The sequence below is a fragment of the Fukomys damarensis genome, unplaced genomic scaffold (genome assembly GCF_012274545.1).
Source record: "Fukomys damarensis isolate Sample0158 unplaced genomic scaffold, DMR_v1.0_HiC HiC_scaffold_37, whole genome shotgun sequence".
NCBI classification, from domain to species: domain Eukaryota; kingdom Metazoa; phylum Chordata; class Mammalia; order Rodentia; family Bathyergidae; genus Fukomys; species Fukomys damarensis.
The window spans coordinates 37,668,649-37,687,843 of NW_022900949.1; the positions used below are offsets into that span (position 1 = coordinate 37,668,649).

At 48.8% G+C, this 19,195-nt stretch overlaps 1 protein-coding gene across 2 annotated transcripts in view; it reads left to right on the plus strand.

The window, feature by feature from the left end:
* The first annotated feature begins 282 nt into the window (after nt 1–282).
* Nucleotides 283–19,195, plus strand: part of Aff1 (AF4/FMR2 family member 1) — a 152,144-nt gene continuing 133,231 nt past the window's right edge. Inside the window, exon 1 of one of the 2 annotated variants that reach the window (XM_010606726.1) lies at nt 283–362. In XM_010606726.1, the coding sequence (XP_010605028.1) occupies nt 319–362 (44 nt within the window). In that variant the 5' untranslated portion in view covers nt 283–318. The remainder of the gene's footprint in view (nt 363–19,195) is intronic. The other variant, XM_019204944.2, reaches the window with a different exon arrangement.

Consider the following 19,195-nt stretch of genomic DNA (forward strand, 5'->3'; position numbering starts at 1 on the left):
CTTTGGAGAGCTACACTCTCCTTCCCCTGGCTAGGCAGACACTCACCTCCCTCCTGTTGACTTTATTATGTATGGTGCTGGTGCTGTGCATAACCAAGTCTCTCCGATATAAAATGGGGACTTAGTGTGTACTGGACAGGTTTATTGTAATGTTCACAGAAATGTCATTTTAAAAAACAAAACATTTATTGATACATTTTAGATATGCACTCAGATGGGAGCCCAGAAAGGCCCCTGCAGAGGCTGTGCCACTGGTGTCACAGGCTGCCCTTTCTCTTGCAGATGAGCACACCCTCGGCTCCCCACTGACTGGCTGCCATGGCCTTTGCAGGAAGACTCAACAGCAGCAGCGGCAGCAGCAGGTAAGTGTGGAGTGCACAATTCATTTCAACCATACAATAATGCTGAAGTTCAGAATCAGCTTCACAAGGCATAAACCGAGGGGTGTGCGTGTGTGTGTGTGTGTGTGTGATGGTGCTGAGGATGGAACACAGATCTCAAGAATGCTAGGCAAGCGCTCTAATGACTGAGCTACATCCCCTCAGTCCAAAAGAACTCTTAAAGCTTGGTGTTGATGCATAGCTATAATCTCGGCACATGGGAGACTGAGGCAGGAGGATTGCCATGATTTGGAGGCCAGAGAGATAAGAGTCCAGTCTGGACTATGTAGTAAATTCAAAGCCAGCTTGGACTACATAGCCTGTTTTAGTCATTTATTTATTTTATATATTTATTTTGGTCCAGGGATCGAACTCAGGACCTTGTGCTTGCCAGGCAGGCGTGACACCACTGAGCTAAACCCCCAGCTCTTACATAATCTATTAAAAAAAAAAAAAAGACAACAAAGGAATTAACATCAGGGCTGGGGATGTAGCTCAGTGGTGCCGCAACTGCCTGGCAAGTACAAGGTCCTACGTTCAATCCCTAGTACTGTAAAAAAGAAAAAAAAAGAATTAATATCATTGTCAATTTTTTTCCCCATCAGTCAGTTTTTGTGTGTGTGTGCGGGGGCAGGATCTCCCTATGTAGTTTAGGCTGACCTTAACCTCACCATGTAGCCCAGGCTGGCCTCCAGTTTTTGGCAGTCTTCTTGTCTCAGCCTCCTGAGTGCTGGGATTATCGACATGGGCCACCATTCCTGGATGTTGGTCAGTTTTGTTTGTTGTTTGTTTGTTTGTTTTTTGGTACCAGGGATCGAACTCGGGACCTTGAGTCACAAGCGGTGGAACCAATGAGCTAAATCCCTGGCCCCGTTTTTACTTGAGATATTAGCATTTCGCAAACATTGAGGTGCAAAAAAATGGAGACTCAAACTTAACTAGTGTTTTGTCTTGTTTCGTTTTTATTTTATTTTTAAGAGGTGAAGATTTCATGATGTTTCCCAGGCTGGCCTTGAATTCTTGGGCTCAAGCCATCCTCCTGCCTCACCTTCTAAATAGTTGGGGAGTAAGACAGGTGCCACTGCACCTGGCGACAGCTAGTATTTGTGGACAATGGTACCTGCGAGGTCCCAGATGCTTTCTGTTCTTCCCTTTCTGGTGCCTGTAGGGAATTTTGGGGCTTCGGGTGGCCCTGGAAGGACTGCTGTCATTACGCTCAGCCCCGCCCCAGGTTCAGGAGTCCACACACCCAGAGGCAGGCGGGAACCCTGTCTGCATTTCCTTTCTTCAGTTACTCACAGCTCCCGTGTTAGTGCGGTTCAGTGTCCTGCCTGTTATGGATGCGGGTGTGGAGTGTACTTAGGAAGCTCTTTCCTCCTTGGAGGTTGCGAAACTCGTGGCACGTGTTCTTGGCTGGTGTGCATGTGATTTCATGGTGTGCCCTGAGATTGGAACTCGTAAGGGGGCGAGCTGGTCAGCGCGTGAACTTTGGTTGGCTCCTCTTGGCCTTCTGAAAGCCGTCCCTGCAGTATGTTAGCGGGACTGTCTGCATGTCTGTCTTTTGACAATGTTGAGGCTCCACAGCACCGGGTTTGCACTACCACGTAGCGGCCCTCAGCGTGGGGTACTCACGGGCCTCAGAGGCAGGACCCGTTTCTCCCCTCTGCCGCAGGTCCCTAGGTTCCCACATGGATCCCTGCTGCAGGCACGGCTTTGTCTCTTTGCTCCGAGAGACAGGCCGGGGAAAGCACTGGGGTGCACCAGCTCGCGACAGCTTCTGCATGGCTAGAGTCCTGCGTGCCGTGAGGTGCGGGCATTGGGAACTCGCCACCCATTTTACAGTGAGGGCTTTTCGGTGTTTCTGCGCACCGGCACTGAAGTCTGAAGTCCACATAAGCTTTGATATTAATGGAAAACTGAAATGTTGAGGATACCTGGGAATCTTTCTGTTTTTAAAGCAAGAGTCTAGACGATGTTTCTCAGTATACTTTATTAAATAAATTATCTGTATTGGCTTCATTTACTTGGGTGCTCATTCTCAGGGCTATTGTTGGGATCCATTTTGTTCCATCAACTTTACCTCCTGGCATTTTTTTTTTTTCGTACTGGGGATCAAACTCAGGACCTTCTGTTTGTGAGGCAGGTGTGGTGCCACTGAGGTACGTCTGAGCCACTAAGCTACATCCCTAGCCCTCTTCTGGTGTGTTTTTGAAACACTTTCTTATTCAGGCATTGTCTTATTCGAGGGAGGGCACCAGGGCTCAAACTCAGAACCTCCTAATAAGTGCTGTTCTATTGTGCTATATCTCTGACACTTTCTATTTTATTTTGAGACAGGATCATGCTGAGTTTCCCGTACTGGTCTCAAACACAATTCTCTACCTCAGCCTCGAGCCTCCCAAGTTGCTGTCAATATAGATGAGTGCTAACACACCTGGCTTCAGGCAGATTCTTCATTAATATTTATCGTAACTATTCTTAACTGGTTGTATCTCCAGGAGTTACTTCTGTGGCTTTTAGTCATTTTTAGAAAAATTATCGTTGGGTTTTGTGTGTGTGTGTGTGTGTGTGTGTGTGGTGCTGGGAACAGTGCAGCAGGCTGTGCATACGCTAGGCAAGTTCATTACCACTGGGCTCTGCCCCGATCCTCATTTTTGGTATTTTGACTTTGTCTCTTTGAAATTTTTTGGGGTGGGAGGGGACCGAACTTGGGACCTTGCACTTGCAAGGTAGGCAGCGGAACCACTGAGTTAAATCCCTTTGAAGTATTTTGATTAAAAAGCAAAATAGTATTTTGGGTTTCATTTCTGTAAATGTTCAGAGTCAACTCCAGCCCTGAGTAAAACAGGTTTATTTTGATGAGGACGAATGAGCTTTTCAGACGCATGCCACGTTTCAGGCTGCTTCATCTTAGTTTGTTTTGGGGTTTTTTTGTTGTTGTTTTTGGTACTGGGGATCAAGCTCGGGTCCTTGTGCTTGCAAGACAGGCACTACCAGAGCCACTAAGCTAAATCCCCGGCTGGGCTGCTTCATCTTAGAATGGTGTTTTTGTTTTTCCTGGAGTTCCCAGTTCCTTATCTTTTTCCTTATTGAAGAAGAACGTGCCCTTTTGCATTTCAGTAGCATTTAATGTTTTACCCTTTTGTATAAATTGCTTGAAATCTCACATTTTCTTTTCTTGGGATTTTAAAATTAAAATTACTTTTTTTTTCAAAGTGGTGAATTATAGTCTTCTGATTTGAGCCCAGGTAACTGAAGCAAGAGTAAAACTGGGACACTCTGGGAAATGGTTCCTTGGTGATTTGGGGAAAATGTGTAACATGAAACCAAAGAGCATTTTATTTCAGGCAGGGCAGCCAGATGAGACAGGGTTGGATGTCCTCTGCCATTAAGGGTGCAGACTTAACGCTTCAGAGGTCTGCTGGTGGCCTTTCACATCACAGGAGTACTGGTCGGAGAGGTTGCACTCTGGCAACTCTTTGCTCAGAAGAATCTGAAACAATAGTTAATTCTCCTAATTGAGAAGCGACTTCAATTAGTGAGGGAGCCACACAGTGGTAAGCAGATTAACACCTATTATATACGGACAGACTTTGTGAGTGGGGCCTTCTTTCCAGACGCTTGCTGAAGGGATTAATGGCTGCAGTTTCCCCAAAGTGGCAAGTGGCTCAGTCAGCTTTAAAAACAACAGAAACTCAGTGGAGGTGTAATTTACATGTATGTATTTAAGTATGTAATTTAGTAGGTTTTAGTGAGTGCACGCACTGACATGGATCGTCGCTACAATCGGCCAAAGAATATTCCTGTCTCCCCTGGCAGATGAGGCTACTGGCTCAGTCAGTCCCATTCCAACCCAGCCCTTAGGGCCCCAGGCTACTTTGTCTGTTCTGATGTTCAAGTCAACCTGTTCGTCAGATGTGTGGAGCTGTGGCCAGCCTCTTCTTGGTTTGAGATTTTCAAGATCCATCCGTGTAACACGGGCAGACATTTCCCTCTGTTTTTATAATACCCCATGTATGGCAGTATCACTTTTTGTTTACTGTTCACCAGCGGGTGGGCATTTCGGTCGCATCCGCTTTCTATGATGAATCAGGCTGGACCTGTGTTTTTCTTGGTGGGGGGGGTGTCTACATTGGAGCTGAGTTGCTTGTGTGGAAGGTAGATTTGTTCAGCGTGGCCCTTAGATCACGGTGAGTTCATCCTCAGTCTCAGTGCCTGGGCCTGTTTCAGACTCATCTACCTGTAGTCTTCTCTGCTTGCCTCGAAGCCAACAGTTGGGGACCCTGAGTTCATATCTGACCTGGGCTATAGGGGGACAGGCACTGCTTGGGCGGTTGGCATTGTGTCAGTTCAGGGGGTGCCTCTGTCCATCCAACGGGTGCTTTGGGTGAGATGAGACACCCTTGAGTGAAGTAATTGTGCAGGATTGAGCGGGCATTGTAGAGATTCTGACTTTGTACCATCTTGAGGTAGGGAGAAACCTTCTCCCCCTTTTTGGAGGCTTACAGTCAGGACAGTCCTTTCTCTCCCAAGCTGGGCCAGTCAGCCTCCTGTGGAGTTTATGGGACAGGCTTAGTAAGAAAGGAATTTCAGTTCTTGTTTCCCCTGTTTTCAGAACTTTGGGAGACATGATTTCAAATCTTGTGTTTTGTTTCTGTAGCTCCCATTAAATAGTCCTGTGAAATAGTCCCATGAGTAGCTTAGTGCAGTTAGAGGCAAAGACCTCATTGCTGAATATGTAAATTGCACTACAGGGAGGGCCAGGCCATTAGTTTAGTTGGGGAAAACTTTGGATGCAATTCTAAGTAACATCAAACATAAAAGAAGACACGGGCTAGGGATTTAGTTCAGTGGTACCTCCCTGCCTGCCTGCCAAGTGCAAGAACCCGAGTTTGATCCCCAGTACCAAAAAAAGACACTGCAGTTTTATTTCTGCTTTCACCATCAAGTCCTTCTTAGCCTGCAGTATAGGGGACATTGTCTTTGTTTCTGTAAAGAGGTGGAAAAGCACACAAGATGGTACAAGGAACACTTTTGCCTGGGTGAGATGTTGCTGGATATCATCAAGTGGACAACCGTTCTTCAAGCTACTGAACGCATGAAGGGTTGTGATTGCTGTTAGGCAGAAGAGTAAAGGGAAAGAGCACAGGGAATCACGTCGTGTGTTGTTGCCAGGAAACACGGGGCTGGAGCTAGAGCCCTGGCCCAGCATGCTGACACCTTGGGTTCCATCCCAGAACCTCAAATCCATGCCAGCCCTGATGGGCCACAGCATCCTAATCTAGTGTGGGCGTGCGCAGTGCTTAATCTCCTCCTCTCCTTTGTCATTGTAAATGGAAATATTCAGACATTGGTAGAGCTAGAGAGAATAATTTTCTCACACGTGACATTTCTCAGGATTTTGCCATATTGAAAAAAAATATATCACCTTTCCCCGCTTCCCTCCTTTCTCCTCCCCTCCCCTTTGCTGAAGTATGTGAAGGCAAATCCCAGACACCTCTTTTCAGTCCTCCATCCTTTATGTTCATCTCTAAAAGAACTGTGGACATCTCCCTGTGGAGCTACACGTCAAACCCCTGCCTAATAAAATTTACATTTTAAATTCATCTAATATCTAGCCCAGATCAAAGCTTTTTAGATAGCATTTGTTTGTTTGTGTTCTGAGAGAGGGTCTCACTCTGTAGTTCAGGTTGGCCTTGAACTTACAGCAGTCCTCCTGCCTCAGCTTCTTAAGTGTGCAGCCACATCCGGCTTCTCAGGTGGCTTTTAAACATCTTTTGAAGTTACTCCCACCTGGGTTCTAGTGAATCAAACTTCACACCTTGCATTTGGTTTTGCCTTGAGTTTTAATCTGTAGCATTTCGGATACAGGACACCAAGTAATCCACATGAGCGAAAATAACCCAAACAAGGAAATATTAAAGCTCCCAACCTGCTAGATATCCTAAACACAAGTGGGTTGCCCAGGGCAGGATTTTTCTTTTTTTTTTTTGATACCGGGGATTGAACTCAGGTCCTTGTGCTTGTAAGGCAGGCCACTGAACCATTGTAATGAACATGTAAGCAGCAAGTGGAAATTCCCAACGCTGCAGGTAGCAGGCAAGATAAGGAGCACAGTTTGAGTGCTGGCAACTTAATTTGAAGTGTTTGAAGTGATTAGGTTTGAAGTGATGTCATAAGAAGTGTGTTAAGAGTGTGACAAGCTAGAGTGAAGTCATTGCAACCTGCTTGGAGTGATAGCAATGTGTGAAACGAGTGATAAATGCCAAGAAGAGTATAAAAGACCACGACTAGAGCCCACCAGCAGCTCTCTCATTCGAGATGGCTCGAAGCTAGACCAGACCGTGCCGAGACCCGAGATTGAAACTGAAACCGCAGCTCTGCGATCATCGAATGTCGCGAACCGGCCCTGCTGACGAGAATCCGGGGACCACGGGCCACGGACCACATACTCAGGTCGTATGGACTCTATAAGCTATGAATGAACTGGCTGATTTGCTGAAAGTGCTATGGGTTGGCATTATTCTTACATACTATTACTTATATTACTATTTGCTTTTGTTTGGTCGTGTTTCTGTGTGACTGATGACGAACGCAATAATAAAAAGGTTACTATAACCGATATACCTCTCGCAGTCGTTACTGAATGGGATCCAGAGAATGTTCGCATCTCTGACGCTCGCGACAACCATTGAGCTAAATCCCCAGCCCTATGATCAGGGTTTTTTTTTAATAGAGCCAAGCCACAAGGTGAGGCGGGTACAAATTGGGACAAAACTATAGCCAACTAATAAGATTCAGTGGGAAATCACAAGGTGGGCATAAGGTGGGACAAAACTATGGTCAACCAGTTAGATTACCTGTATAGTCACCCAGGTAATAGTGATTAAATAGGAATCAAATGGGAAAACTAGTCCCGGAGAAAGCATACATAGAATGAACAAGGAATTTGGAGAAAGAAAACAGGGAGAATGATGCCTATAGAATATCTGTTGCTGCTGTTCCTCTCCAGGGGAAGCATGTGAATGTAATACTTTTCTCTTTTAATAATACAGCTCACCTTCAGTGGCTGTCTGGGTTGTCTTTCGTATCGACTCCTGCAGGGCCAGTCCTGTCTAACTGCGTAGGAGATACCTAATTGACTTAGCTGTCTACAATATTTCCTCATGCTGTAGAAACCCAGCTGATGATGTGCCCCCTGGAGAACTATCTACTTTGCATTTGTGCCCGACACCCCTGGTTCCTACCTGGGGGCAGTTGTGCCCCCCTACTCCAGAGCCATTTGGCAGAGTTTGGAGATTCTCAGTCATCACTGTGCGGTTGGGGAGAGGCCAGTGCTGCTGCTGAGCATCCAGCAGTGCCCCCAACCCCCGCATGGCCACTGAGACCTTCTTGGCTTTGAGGTTTGTGTCCCTGGGCCTTCTGAGGTGTGCAAGTTAACTGTTCACGCACCTTTATTCAGGGAAGGTGGTTTTGCTTAAAACTGCTCAGCAGTCCCAGAGTGTTCGGTCCCAGGTGTTGTTCAGGACGCTTTGTGAAAAGGCAGAGCTGTGCTTTTTTATATGTTTTGCTTTATTTTCTGTGTGTATGTGTGTGTCGTGCTCCGGGAACAAACTGAGGGCCTTGTGTATGCTCGGCACGTTCTGCCACTGAGCTACTTCCCAGCCCTGTATACTTTTAAAAATGTATCTTCTCAGGTGTAGTTAGTTGTACACTGCTGTAATCCTAGCACTGTAGGAGGCTGATGCAGGAGGATTGCAAGTTCAAGCCCAGCCCACACAATTCAGCAACTTAATGAGACCCTTTCTTAAATTAAAAAAAAAAAAAAAAATTAAAAAGGGCTCAGCCATAGCTCAGTACAGAGGCCCTGGGTTTAATTTCCAGTAGCACCAAAACACAGTAATACTAATTTTAAGATGTTTGCTTAAAAAATAACCTCCATGCTGTGTACTTTCTTCTTTTTGACGACCTTCTCAGAGTTCCTGGATACTCAAAAAATATTTCATCTTTTTCCCCTTTAAACTCTCCAAGCAGTTCCTGCTCCTGTAAGTCTGGCAAAGACAAAGATGGGGTGGGGGCAGGGGTCAGCTGGTGCCTTTCGGTCTCATTGTTGAGACCAAGTCGAGGTGCTGGTAGCTTCCTAGACCTGGAGAAGATTATGGCATTGCCCAGAAAAGAATAGTAATGTTAGGCCACTTGGGGAGAGAGAGAGAGAGAGAGAGAGAGAGAGAGAGAGACACACACACACACACCGCCTCCTGTGTGGTGATTCCCGGAAGGGGCCTTCTAGGCTGAAGGGCCAATCAGGTAGGGAATGTGCTGGGGCTGTGCTGGGAACCTTTTCTTGAGCAAAGTCTTAAAGCCGGCCTCTCTCCTGTCTCTGATAAATAATTGGAAGGAGAAGCAATGAATTCTTTTCCTGACAGTTGGTTCTGACGGGCCAGGGCTTCGTTTGCAAATGAATGGGCTATGGTTGGAGTAGTTGAAGTCACAATGAGCCCTGACTCTTTTCACATCAAAGTGTAAAAGAATCTCCTGGGGTGATAAATGGGGGCTGCTGGACTCATTACTTGTAAACAAAGCTCGGGGATGACCTCTAAATTTTTTTTCTAATTAAAAGAAAACAGGGTTTCCTAGTGGCGGGTGTAGGGCTGCTCCTCATTTGAATTTTGACTGTGCACTCATGCTGAAAGATCTTTGTTAGTGATGGCTCTACCCTGATTCTCAAACCAGGAAGAATGACTGCCCACAGTGGCCTGCAAGCGGCCTTCCCTTCCGTACTGAGCGCTGGAGGGCGGGCACTTAGCTGTGTTTGTGTTTTCCTTACACTGAGCGGAGCTGGCAGAGTCCCTGCTTCCTGAGCTCTGGGGAGAGGGAGGCCGTTTTCCACTCCTTTCCTCACCAGCAGCAGGGATGGGACTTGTGTATTCTAGTGAAGCGTAGACAGGGTTCCGTTTTTTAAGAAGTCTCAGCTTTTTATAAGGTGCTTGTAAAATTTTCCTTGAGAGTTTAAAGATAGTGCTCCATTTACTTGTGCAGCCACAAGGGCTCTCTGTATCGTGGAGGAGCCTTTTGGCTTAAGCTGTGTGGCAGGTGGTGCTGTACACAGCAGTTTTCAGGACTGGCTCAGAAGCTGCTGTCCACAGGGTGAAGGGGTGAGGATCCTCCTCTCATGTCCTGGGCTCCTGGCAGGCTTCTTTTCTGCTGATGTTTCTCACTCAGTTCCTCCTGCAGTCTGCCCAGGCCCTACCCTGATTTTCAGCAGCTGGAGATCAGAGATACCGTGTAACCTGAGTGGACCAGTGAGGCACTGGGAACCCAGGAATACCAAGGTGTTCCCTGACTTCCCACCTTCAGAGTGTTGCACACACACAAGCTGCAGGACTTGAGACAGGACAGATGTCGCCGTTGGGAAGAAGCCTGGAGTCCTGGGTGGTCTGCAGGGAGAAGCCCTGGTGAGCTGAGCCGTGTTCAGTGGCAGCTGAGAGGACCCTTAGGGCCCTTCCTGCTCTGGACACAGGATGGAGGATGCGGGACGCCCTGAGGGTTCCCCAGTGTGGGGATTGAACAGCCTTGTGTATGCTAGGCAAAGAAAATGTCGCTGACTTTGTCCAGCACCAGAGCATCTAGGCTTGAATAGGTGCAGTGACGGCGTCTGTGCTGTTGGATAGATCAGACCGACTTTCTAATTTGGCAACCCCAGGTATGGTTGTATTTTTCAGACGAAAGAGGAAAAGTGAACTGTGTTGTCCCTGGCAGATAGTCTGGCCAGATTCCTCTGTTGCCAGGCCTCAAGTCCTCAACCCCCTTCCCCCTGGCCTCCCGGAAGCCGGTGGGCAGGCAGTCCTTTCCCAGCTCGTGTCCCTCCACTGCATGGCTCACATCCTGGGCGAGCACTGCTCTGTTCTGACTCCTGCTGAGCACGGGGAAAGGGTCTGTGGGGAGTGCTTGTGTAGGGCCACAGCGCTCTGAGCAAAGCTGATTAGGCTGATGAGTAGGGGCCTGATGAGCGCGTGTGGGACGAAGGAAGGGTGGTGAGCAGTGCCCAGGCTAAGTACAGCCTGCCCAGGCCGCCTCATCAGATCCTCGGTCTCGTGGTGAGGTGACGGGTGTCTGCTTCAGGCACACTGTGGTCTCTGTGGCCTTGCACCGAGTTGTGGGGTGGCCCTGTTGCCACATCAGCCTCCCCACAGTTAGGAGCCGCAGCATTCTCAGTCAGGTTATCTCAGCATCTGGCAGAAACTTGACTGACATAGGAGATTGTTGTTCATTTAAAAATGGAGCTGCAGGGCTGGGATTTAGCTCAGTGGTTTTGGCGCCTGCTTGCAAGCGCAAGGTCCCGAGTTCGATCCCCAAAAAAGGAGCTGCAGATTTTCAGATGGGCCAGGATATTTCATAACTTAGTGGAGAAAATATCTTTTTGTCTAAAAAGTATATTCTAAGATCCGTGTGCAGCAGTAGTTTGTAGAAGTCAAAGCCAGAGAGGTGGCACCCGGGGGCCCGCTTAGATGCAGTGGGAGGTGTGTGTGGAAGAGGCTTGGGGCTGCCACTTCTCATCCCTTCTGCCCCACTCTGGTCCCTGGGCACTGCTCCTAGGCTAGGGGCCCACCGCTAGCTTTCCCTGTAAAGAGCCTGGGTTCGGAAGGAAGAGCGTTTGCTTTGAGCCCTGTGAGACCTGGGCGGAGCTCCCTCCCTTCTCGTTAGCTGTGCAGTGCTGGCACCAACTTGTCCTCTCCAGCCAGGACCCTTCCTCTGTAAAGTAGGAACACTGAGGATTTTATGCACTTTTTCATAATCCAGCAGAGCACTCAGAGTATGGAGTTGATGTGTGATGCACAGTTTCTTCCCTTTCTGTTGACCTGCCTTCTTAGTTTTATTGCTTAGGGCCTGCAGGATTTGAATTTTATGCTCTTCCTAAAATGCCTGAGTTTAGAAGTTTGGGCTCCACTGAGAAATGTGGAGGAAGCAGTGCTCCCACGATGTACTGGACCTGCAGCACCCTGGCGTGAACTGTGCAACACCGTGTTCTTGCCGCAGTAGGTTTAGCTGATTGTGGGGCCGATTCTTATTTGTTAGTGTGGAACTTGTCTTGCTAACTTCTTTATCTGGTGGTGCTGGGGTTTAAACCAGTGCCTTGTTTATGCAGGCAAGTGCTCCTCCATTGAGCTATGCCCAGTCTCTTAAGTTTGGGTAATTGAAAATGGTAGATAACCCATGAATTAGTATCTCAATAAAATCGTTTCATTCATACACACACACACACACACACACACACACACACACACTTTTTTTTTTTTTTTTTTTTTTAAGAGTAGGAAAATTTATTGGGGAATAGGAATAGCTCCCAAGAGACAGGAGTCATCCTGAATGGGTTGCCCATTTCATATTTCTTACTGAAATGTCATAGTAGGATGTAGCCATGTGGTGGAACAAGCCTACAATTCCAGCACTTGGGAGGCATCACTCTGAGTTCAAGGCCAGCCTGGAATACATAGCAAGACCCTGTCAACACAAAAAAGGAGATGCACACGAATAAATGCAAAAAAAGTAAATTTTTTACTTAGCAAAACATGTTACCCTTTTATTTTGGTATAGTTTTATATTGAAGCTCTTTTTTCTGTGGTGGTTGCTGGCCCTCTGTACTCCAGATAATACAGTTGGACTAAGCCAGGAGGATGGCAAGTGTACTGAGCCTGGGCAATGTAGTGACTCTGTTCCCTGTACCAGCACCACCCAAAGAAAGAGAATCCAAGATTCACTCATTCCTCAGATCCGTGCCGTGTGTCTACTGGAACCAGGGCAGTGTTGAGGACAAAAGCCGCTCTGATGGGCGGGAAGGGACCAGAGCCTGAGCCCTGGTCACACGAGAGCCTGAGTCCTGGTCACTGTGTAAAGTGTTGGCATCGCGTGTCTTTCCCAGTGCTGCTTCTCTGTTGTTCAGAGGCCCCCCGAGGCCAGCGTTGCATTTGGACCTCCCGAGGACCTCGCAGAGTGGCTCAGATGTATGTTCCATCCAGGTTTAGAGAGCTTGGTGGCTTGCTGGTGACTTTGGGGTTAATAATAGGACTGTTCTCCCAGCCCTCTTCCTACTGGCGTCTTCCCTCTGCCCGGTGAGACAGCACCTCGCCAACTCTGTCACCCGGATGTTCCTTGCTTTTGGTGCACTTCCTGCCTGTTTCGGATGCCCGGCCTCTGTCCTACTCATGGTGTGGAGGACAGGAAAGGAGGGCGCTGTGAGCAGAGCAGTAATCCACGCACCGTCCTTCTCTCTCTCTCTCTCTTTTTTTTTTTTTTTTTTTTTTTGTTTGATACCAGCGATTGAATTCATAACCCTGCGCTTTTGAGGCAGTCATGATGCCACTGAGCTAAATCCCTGGACCCCTCACTATCTCTTAATGTCCCGGAGCTCCAAAATTTTATTTGCTTTTTGAGACAGAGCCTTACTGTGTAGCGTCAAACTTGTAGCCATTCTCCTGCCTCATCCTCCCAAGTGCTGGGATGCCAGGTGTGTGTCACCACTACCCAGAGAGGCTCTCCAAGCTGTAAACTACTTTCGTAGGAAAGGCCTGTCTAATTCTTCAGCAAAATCTGTTTTTTGCTAGTGACAGTAATTGAGATTGTTTGCTGTTGGTTGTGCAGGAGGAAGGGTAGAGGGAGAATGGTCAGAGTTGGGACCATTTTTCCTGGTTTTGGAAAAACAACCCCGACTCTTTCTCTTTCTAATGCATTAACTGAAAGCTGGTGACTGGAGACACTCTTGCTGTTGGCCTTCTGAGGACCTTGTTTGCAGGCCTGTAAGTGCATCGTTAGGACTGGGTAAGTGCTGAGTCCCGCCACCCATTGGTCCCCAGAGCCCTTTCAGAAACAAGTGGCTGTGCCTGGATGCTGATTGGGCCCCGTGGTGCCCCAGTTTGTCAGTGTCTACACAGCAGCACCTTGGTGGCCCCGCTCCGTGCCCCATTCATGGTCCCTTCATACTTGAGCAGGCTTCCCTCCCTCATAAAGGGAAGTTCCCTCTGAGCATGAGTTCCCCTCTGAGCAGACTAGAAGGTGATTCTTAGTGTGTGTGAAGGGTTTGTTGTTTCCTGTCAGCTAGCGTCGATGGGGACAGGGAGGTGTGTGGGCCTCGTGTACCTTGTTTTAGAATGAGATCAGGACTTGGAGTCTGGGAAGTGCACAGCTTGTTTGGAACCCATGTCCCTTAAACGCCGGTGCTGTGGTACTTTTCTCACTTCGATGCATACTCAGAGCTGAGTTTTGCGTGTGATGTCAGTCCTTTCCGATCTCTTACAAACCTTCCTTTTTAGTTGTGGTGCTGTGGACTGATATACCCACCCCACCCCACCTTTAAAATTTTTGAGACAGGGTCTCTCTCAGTTGCCTGGGCTGCGCTTGAACTTGTTATCCTCCTGCCTCAGCTTTCCAGAGTGTTGGATGACAGGAGTGCACTTCCTTTTTTATCCTGCTTGATCACACTTGCCAGCCCTCAGATCTGTACCCCTGACTCCCTTCCTTTTCATGCCCTAGATTTTCTCTGTGTAACTGCTGAGCTGTTGTCCCACCTCCACTGAGTGGTTCCTACCTCAGTGGTGGAACTGAGAAAAGAGAAATGTGCTCCGAGAGGGAGGAACTGCAGCTATGGAGACTTGGGGAAACCCCAGGCAAGTAGGGCCCTTGTGAGCAGCTGCATGAGCTCCCCAGGGCAGGAATTGGCCTGGTCACCGTGCCAGGAAGACACCTTCGCGTTCTAGAGAGTGGGAAGCAATGCCAAGCGGTGTGGGAAGTCGGGTGTCAAGGGTCGGATGGGGCCCAGAGGGACGGAAGTGCAAGCAGAGCACCCAGTAAGGGGACTTCGCCTGTTTCCGAGAGCTGCAGGGGACCGAGGGGTCGGTACAATCTCTAGAAACAGTGGGTGAGGGTTTGCTGGGAAGTTTAAAGGAGAAAGGCCAGAGTTATTATTTTTCTTATTTTAATTTTTATTAGTCCGTGTTCGCAGTGCATAATGGTCACATTCCTCACGGGGAGCTGGTACGTGAATATAACACATCTTAATTATTTTTTCGTCCACTTCCCCTCCCCTGCCTAAGAGAAACTGATATTGAAGCTTGTGTGTCTGGTTTATTTCACTTTACAGTATGATCTCAAGGTGCACCCAACTTCCCAAACATGACTCGAGTTTATCTTTCTGGTGGCAGAGTAGTGCACCATTGTGTGGAAATACTCACTTCTCTTATCCAGTCATCTGTTGATGGACACCTCTGAGACATTGCTCTTGTGAGTTGTGCTACTGTGAACATGGGTTTGTGTGCATGACTGTAATATGATGTCCTAACCCTTTCAGGATGACACCTTGGAACAGATGGAAGTTCTCATTTTAATTTTTGAGGAATTTCCGTGGTGGTTTCACCAGTTTACATTAAAAATAGCTCTTAATGTTTGGCTTTGTCATGGGAGATTCTATGACATGCAGATGGGGAAGACTTAGCCAGGTGTAGTGCCACATGCTTGTCATGATGCCTGCTACTCAAGAGGCTGAGGTAGAAGGATTGCAAGCTCAAGGCCAGATTGGGTAAGACCCTGTCCAAAAAATTAAATACATGGGGAATATGGAGGGTGGTTCTGGTATCTTGTTTTTCATCAGTGCTGTGGCTGGAACCCAGGGCCTCCTGTGTGACTTGCAAGTGCTCTGTCCCTGAGCCTGACCCCAGCCTGGGGCCTTTGAAGCTTCTTACAGGTAGAGCTGCCAGGCCTGCAATTTGCTGTCTGAGCCTGAAGTTCAGTTGGGAAAGTCTGGGATTAACCTGCACACAGATCGGGGAAAATGAAGGCTTCCCAAGGGGAGAGGGAAGCGGAAGTGTCCAGGAAGGGCAGTTTAGTGGCCGCTAAGCACCGAGAAGATTCCAGGAGCCACCAAGGAAGTAGGAGGGGTCTGGAGTCTGATGGAGCTCAGTGGCGGAGCACTTGGGTGCAGGCCCCAGGCCCCAGCTCAGTCTCCAGCCCTGTGTGTGAATGTGCGTGAGTATGCATGCGCGCGTGTGCACACAGATGCACACAGGTTGACATCTGCATCTCCAAGGGCTGGCATTCTACCTGGAAAGGGTAGAGATTCAATATGTTCAATAAGTTAAATCATTAAATATCAATGAAAATTGGCCTCTACCATCCAGAAGTGCTTCTGTTGGCTGGGGGTTTAGCTCAGCGGTTCTACCACCTGTCTCGCAAGCACAGGTGATTCCCCAATAGCAAAAGAAAAGAAAAAGAAAAAGAAAAAGAAATGCTTCTGTTTCTTAGTGACTCACTTTTCTTTTGTCTCCCTGGATTCAGGATGTGTCTTTAGTACACTGGCGTTCCCTCCTAGCCCTTTGCAGGTGTTGTGTGCACTCACAGAACAGAGCTATGCCGTTTTGCCGGGGCCTAGTTGCTGCAGTGGGTGAAGACTGCAGGGACAGCACTCTGCTGACCTTTCCTGGGGTTTATACTCAGGACTATGGGAAACAGCAGCTCTTGTGAAAATAAGCTGGCCGGGAGGGTGGCAGGTGAGCCGAGGGGAGTGATTTATGAGCAACATCCTGTTGTGGAATCACTGCTGGGTCGGAAGAGGGAGAGCAACTGCTGTGCAAACCAGGAAGGCAGCTCTAGGAGTCGGTCCACAATGGCAGGACTGGAGCCTTGTGCCTTTTCACAGCATCTGGGTGAGGGAGAAGCTGCAGAGCCACTCTTCCGGGGGCCGTGTGTGGGTTGGGATACTGACAGACAACAAAGTGGGCCCCACGTCACCTGTGGTTTTACAGTTGCTTGTGGAATTGTGAAGAATAAGAGGAAGTGATGCGTCCGTTTGGTAGAGTGGAAGGCAGTGTCCTGTCCCAGGTCTCGCGGATCCCCTCGGTCTGGGTGCCGGTGCCCTTCAGCAGTCTGCTCCAAGGCCGGACGGCTGGGGTGAGCACTGGGAAGCAGCAGAGGCCACTGAAAAGTCACTGGGCCTCCGGAGGTCTCTGGTGGAGGAGCAGCCCCGTCTCACCATCCTGCTGACAGCGCTCCTGGGCCTCTGCTGAGCTCCTGTGTGGTGGGTGCGGTGGGGAGGACCCTTCCTTGGCTCAGGCAGAGTGGGCCCAGGCTTTGGAAGAAGAACCTGGAGTGTCACAGACGGGCCGGGTCCTGTGCTTCCTGGTCGCTTCAGCTACTGCTGCGCAGAGAGGAGCATCTCATCTGGGGTTCCTTTCCCAGCATGTCGTGGTGATGTGATACGGTTCAGGGCAGACCCTGGCCATTCTCGGAGGCTGCCTCGGTGCTGTGTAGGAACAGGACGCCTGTTGATGTCACCCTCCTGTGATGGGACCCCCACACGTGTCAGCCCTTGGGCCCTGGCAGGGATCGCTGATCGTGGATCCACTGCTCTTGGCCATGTGCTGTGTTCAGGGCACACTGGGCAGCTGGAGCCTGGTGAGAACCCATTTACCTGGTGAGCAGATGCTCATCATAGCTCTGTGGGTACTGGGACTTTGCCTTTTTTCCCTTGGTTCTGAGAATTGAACCTAAGGCCTTTGTACTGGGCTATGTTTCCAGCTTTTTAAGAAAATTTAAAAAACTTTGGGGCGTACAGGTCTCACTAAATTGATTAGTTGCCCACACTGGGCTTGAATTTGTGAGCTTCCTACCTCAGCCGCCCAGAATGCCAGGATTACAGGCACGTGGCACACGCCTGGCTTCTGTTGTGGTCTTTGAGAGATATATAAGATGAATGGCATAAGGACACTGTGGCACGTGCCTGTAATCCCAGCTACTGGGGAGGCTGAGGCAAGAGTATCTCTTGTCATCTTAGCAAGATCTTATCTCAAAATACAAAGGGCCGGGGATGTAGCTCAATGCTCTCTGGGTTCAATTCTCAGTACAGGAAGAGTAACTACAACAACAGCAACAACAACAAAAATTGGCAGGGTGAAGGGAGGTCAGGGGTATGGGGAAAAAATAAGAACCAAGATACATTATGTAAAGTTACAAGATCCCAATGATGAATGTAGCTGTACTGTATACCTAGAAAGTACCAATAAATTTAATGGGAAAAATAAAATAAAAGTCACTGGCAGCCGCACTGGAATTCTGTTGGTCGTAGAGGGAGCGGCAGCAGGGAGAGGGGAAGGAAGGAAGGATAGGGTCTGGGACATCCCAGGGTGTGTGGGAGGGGTCAGACATCCTTCCCCTCGGCTGAGGTGGGACAGTGTCCATCACAGGCTGTCCGGCAGGAACTTCATTGGCAGACAGGTGGGTGTCATGACCATCACCCCTGCTCACTGCACCTGTGGTAGGAGGCTTGGAGGTGTCTTTGGGGTGCACCATAGACCTGTGGAATCGATTCCCAATTTCACACTGTGCTTTCTGGCTCTGTCTCGTCCAACTTCTACTGTTTAGTCGTAGACGAGCACACTTCCGGTAGGAAAAACAAGGCTGAAATGGTGGTGTGGGCACAAGTCTCCAAGGTATTGCAGTTGGACTGGCACAGCCCCTCACCTTCACTTGTTTCAGGAAGCAGATACTTTGGAAAGAGAAAGGAGGTACCTGGAGAGCAGAACAGCCACGCATTTTTTCCCTGAAATCACAACAGTGACTGGGTTTTATTAGCAGGACTATCCTCCGAGAGAGCTGATGCTTTTCCTTTTCTTTTTTCCCGTGTTTGCAGTCTAAGTGATCACCTCCCTTGTGGGGAGCTGGTACATGTACATGACTCGTCTTAATTCTTCTTTGTCCCTTTCCCCTCTCCTACTTACTCAGGAAACCCTCCTTACTTGCACCACGTCGGGAGAGGCATTCAGGCCTGATGTCAAAGGTGGGCAATGTGGGGGCCCTGTTCTGTTTCCCTGGAAGAGAGGCAACGGCCTGATCAGTGCTCCCACTGGAGGTTTGTGGGCTGTGAGGAGGCACGAAGTACCATGAAGGGGCTCTTCCTGGTGAGCCCTACGGTGTTTTGCTCACATGAGCTAAGTTCTGAAAAGCAAATATGAAGGCCGTCATTGTGCAGTGGACATGTGGTGGTGCAGGCTGGTCTCCCCGTTCCTGGCCCTGATTCCAGACATTCTCTGTTCTTGGGGTGGTGTTGATGGCACTGCTTGGCTGTCTGGCTCTGTGCACTGCACCTGCAGGCACCGCTGCCTTGGCCATCGCTCTTGGAAACTGTGACCTCCTGCAAGCAAGCTTGGCTGGATCCTTGCTGCCTGAAGAAACAGACAGCACACAATGTGTCCTTACACCTTTTGTCCTGCCTCTACCTCTTTTGTGTGCACACTGTAATACAACCTCAGCTTTTTGCTTTTTGCCCCCAAAGCCAGGCCTTCTCGTGCCTCTCTTGATGACTTTGTTGGTTCTTTCCCACACTCTGAGTTTTCCCGCGGGAGTCCTGTTTATCCCACCTTAGCTTTAGTTTCACTTCAACAGACATTTACTGTGGTCTTTGCACACCTGTGTGTTGGGGACACGAAACTCATAGAGACAGCCTGTGTTTAAAGGGGCTACTAGTGTAGGGTAGAAGTACAGGTTTTTACTGAGTCTTTGTAGCAGGACCAGGTGTTGAAAACACAGTGACCAACAAAACAGAGGCTTGTGCTGTATGCCTTATGCAGATGCATCCTAGCTGGGAATCAGAATTTAAAACCAACGTGTGAGGCTTGGGTTTGTGGCTGAGTGGTGGAGCACTTGCTTCGCCTGTGGGAGGCACTCAGTTCAAGCTGCAGCTCCAGAAAAAAATCGAGCTGGGCTTGGTGACACATGCCTGTAATCCCAGCCCTCAGGAGGCTGACAAAGGAGGATTGGGAGTTCAAGGCCAG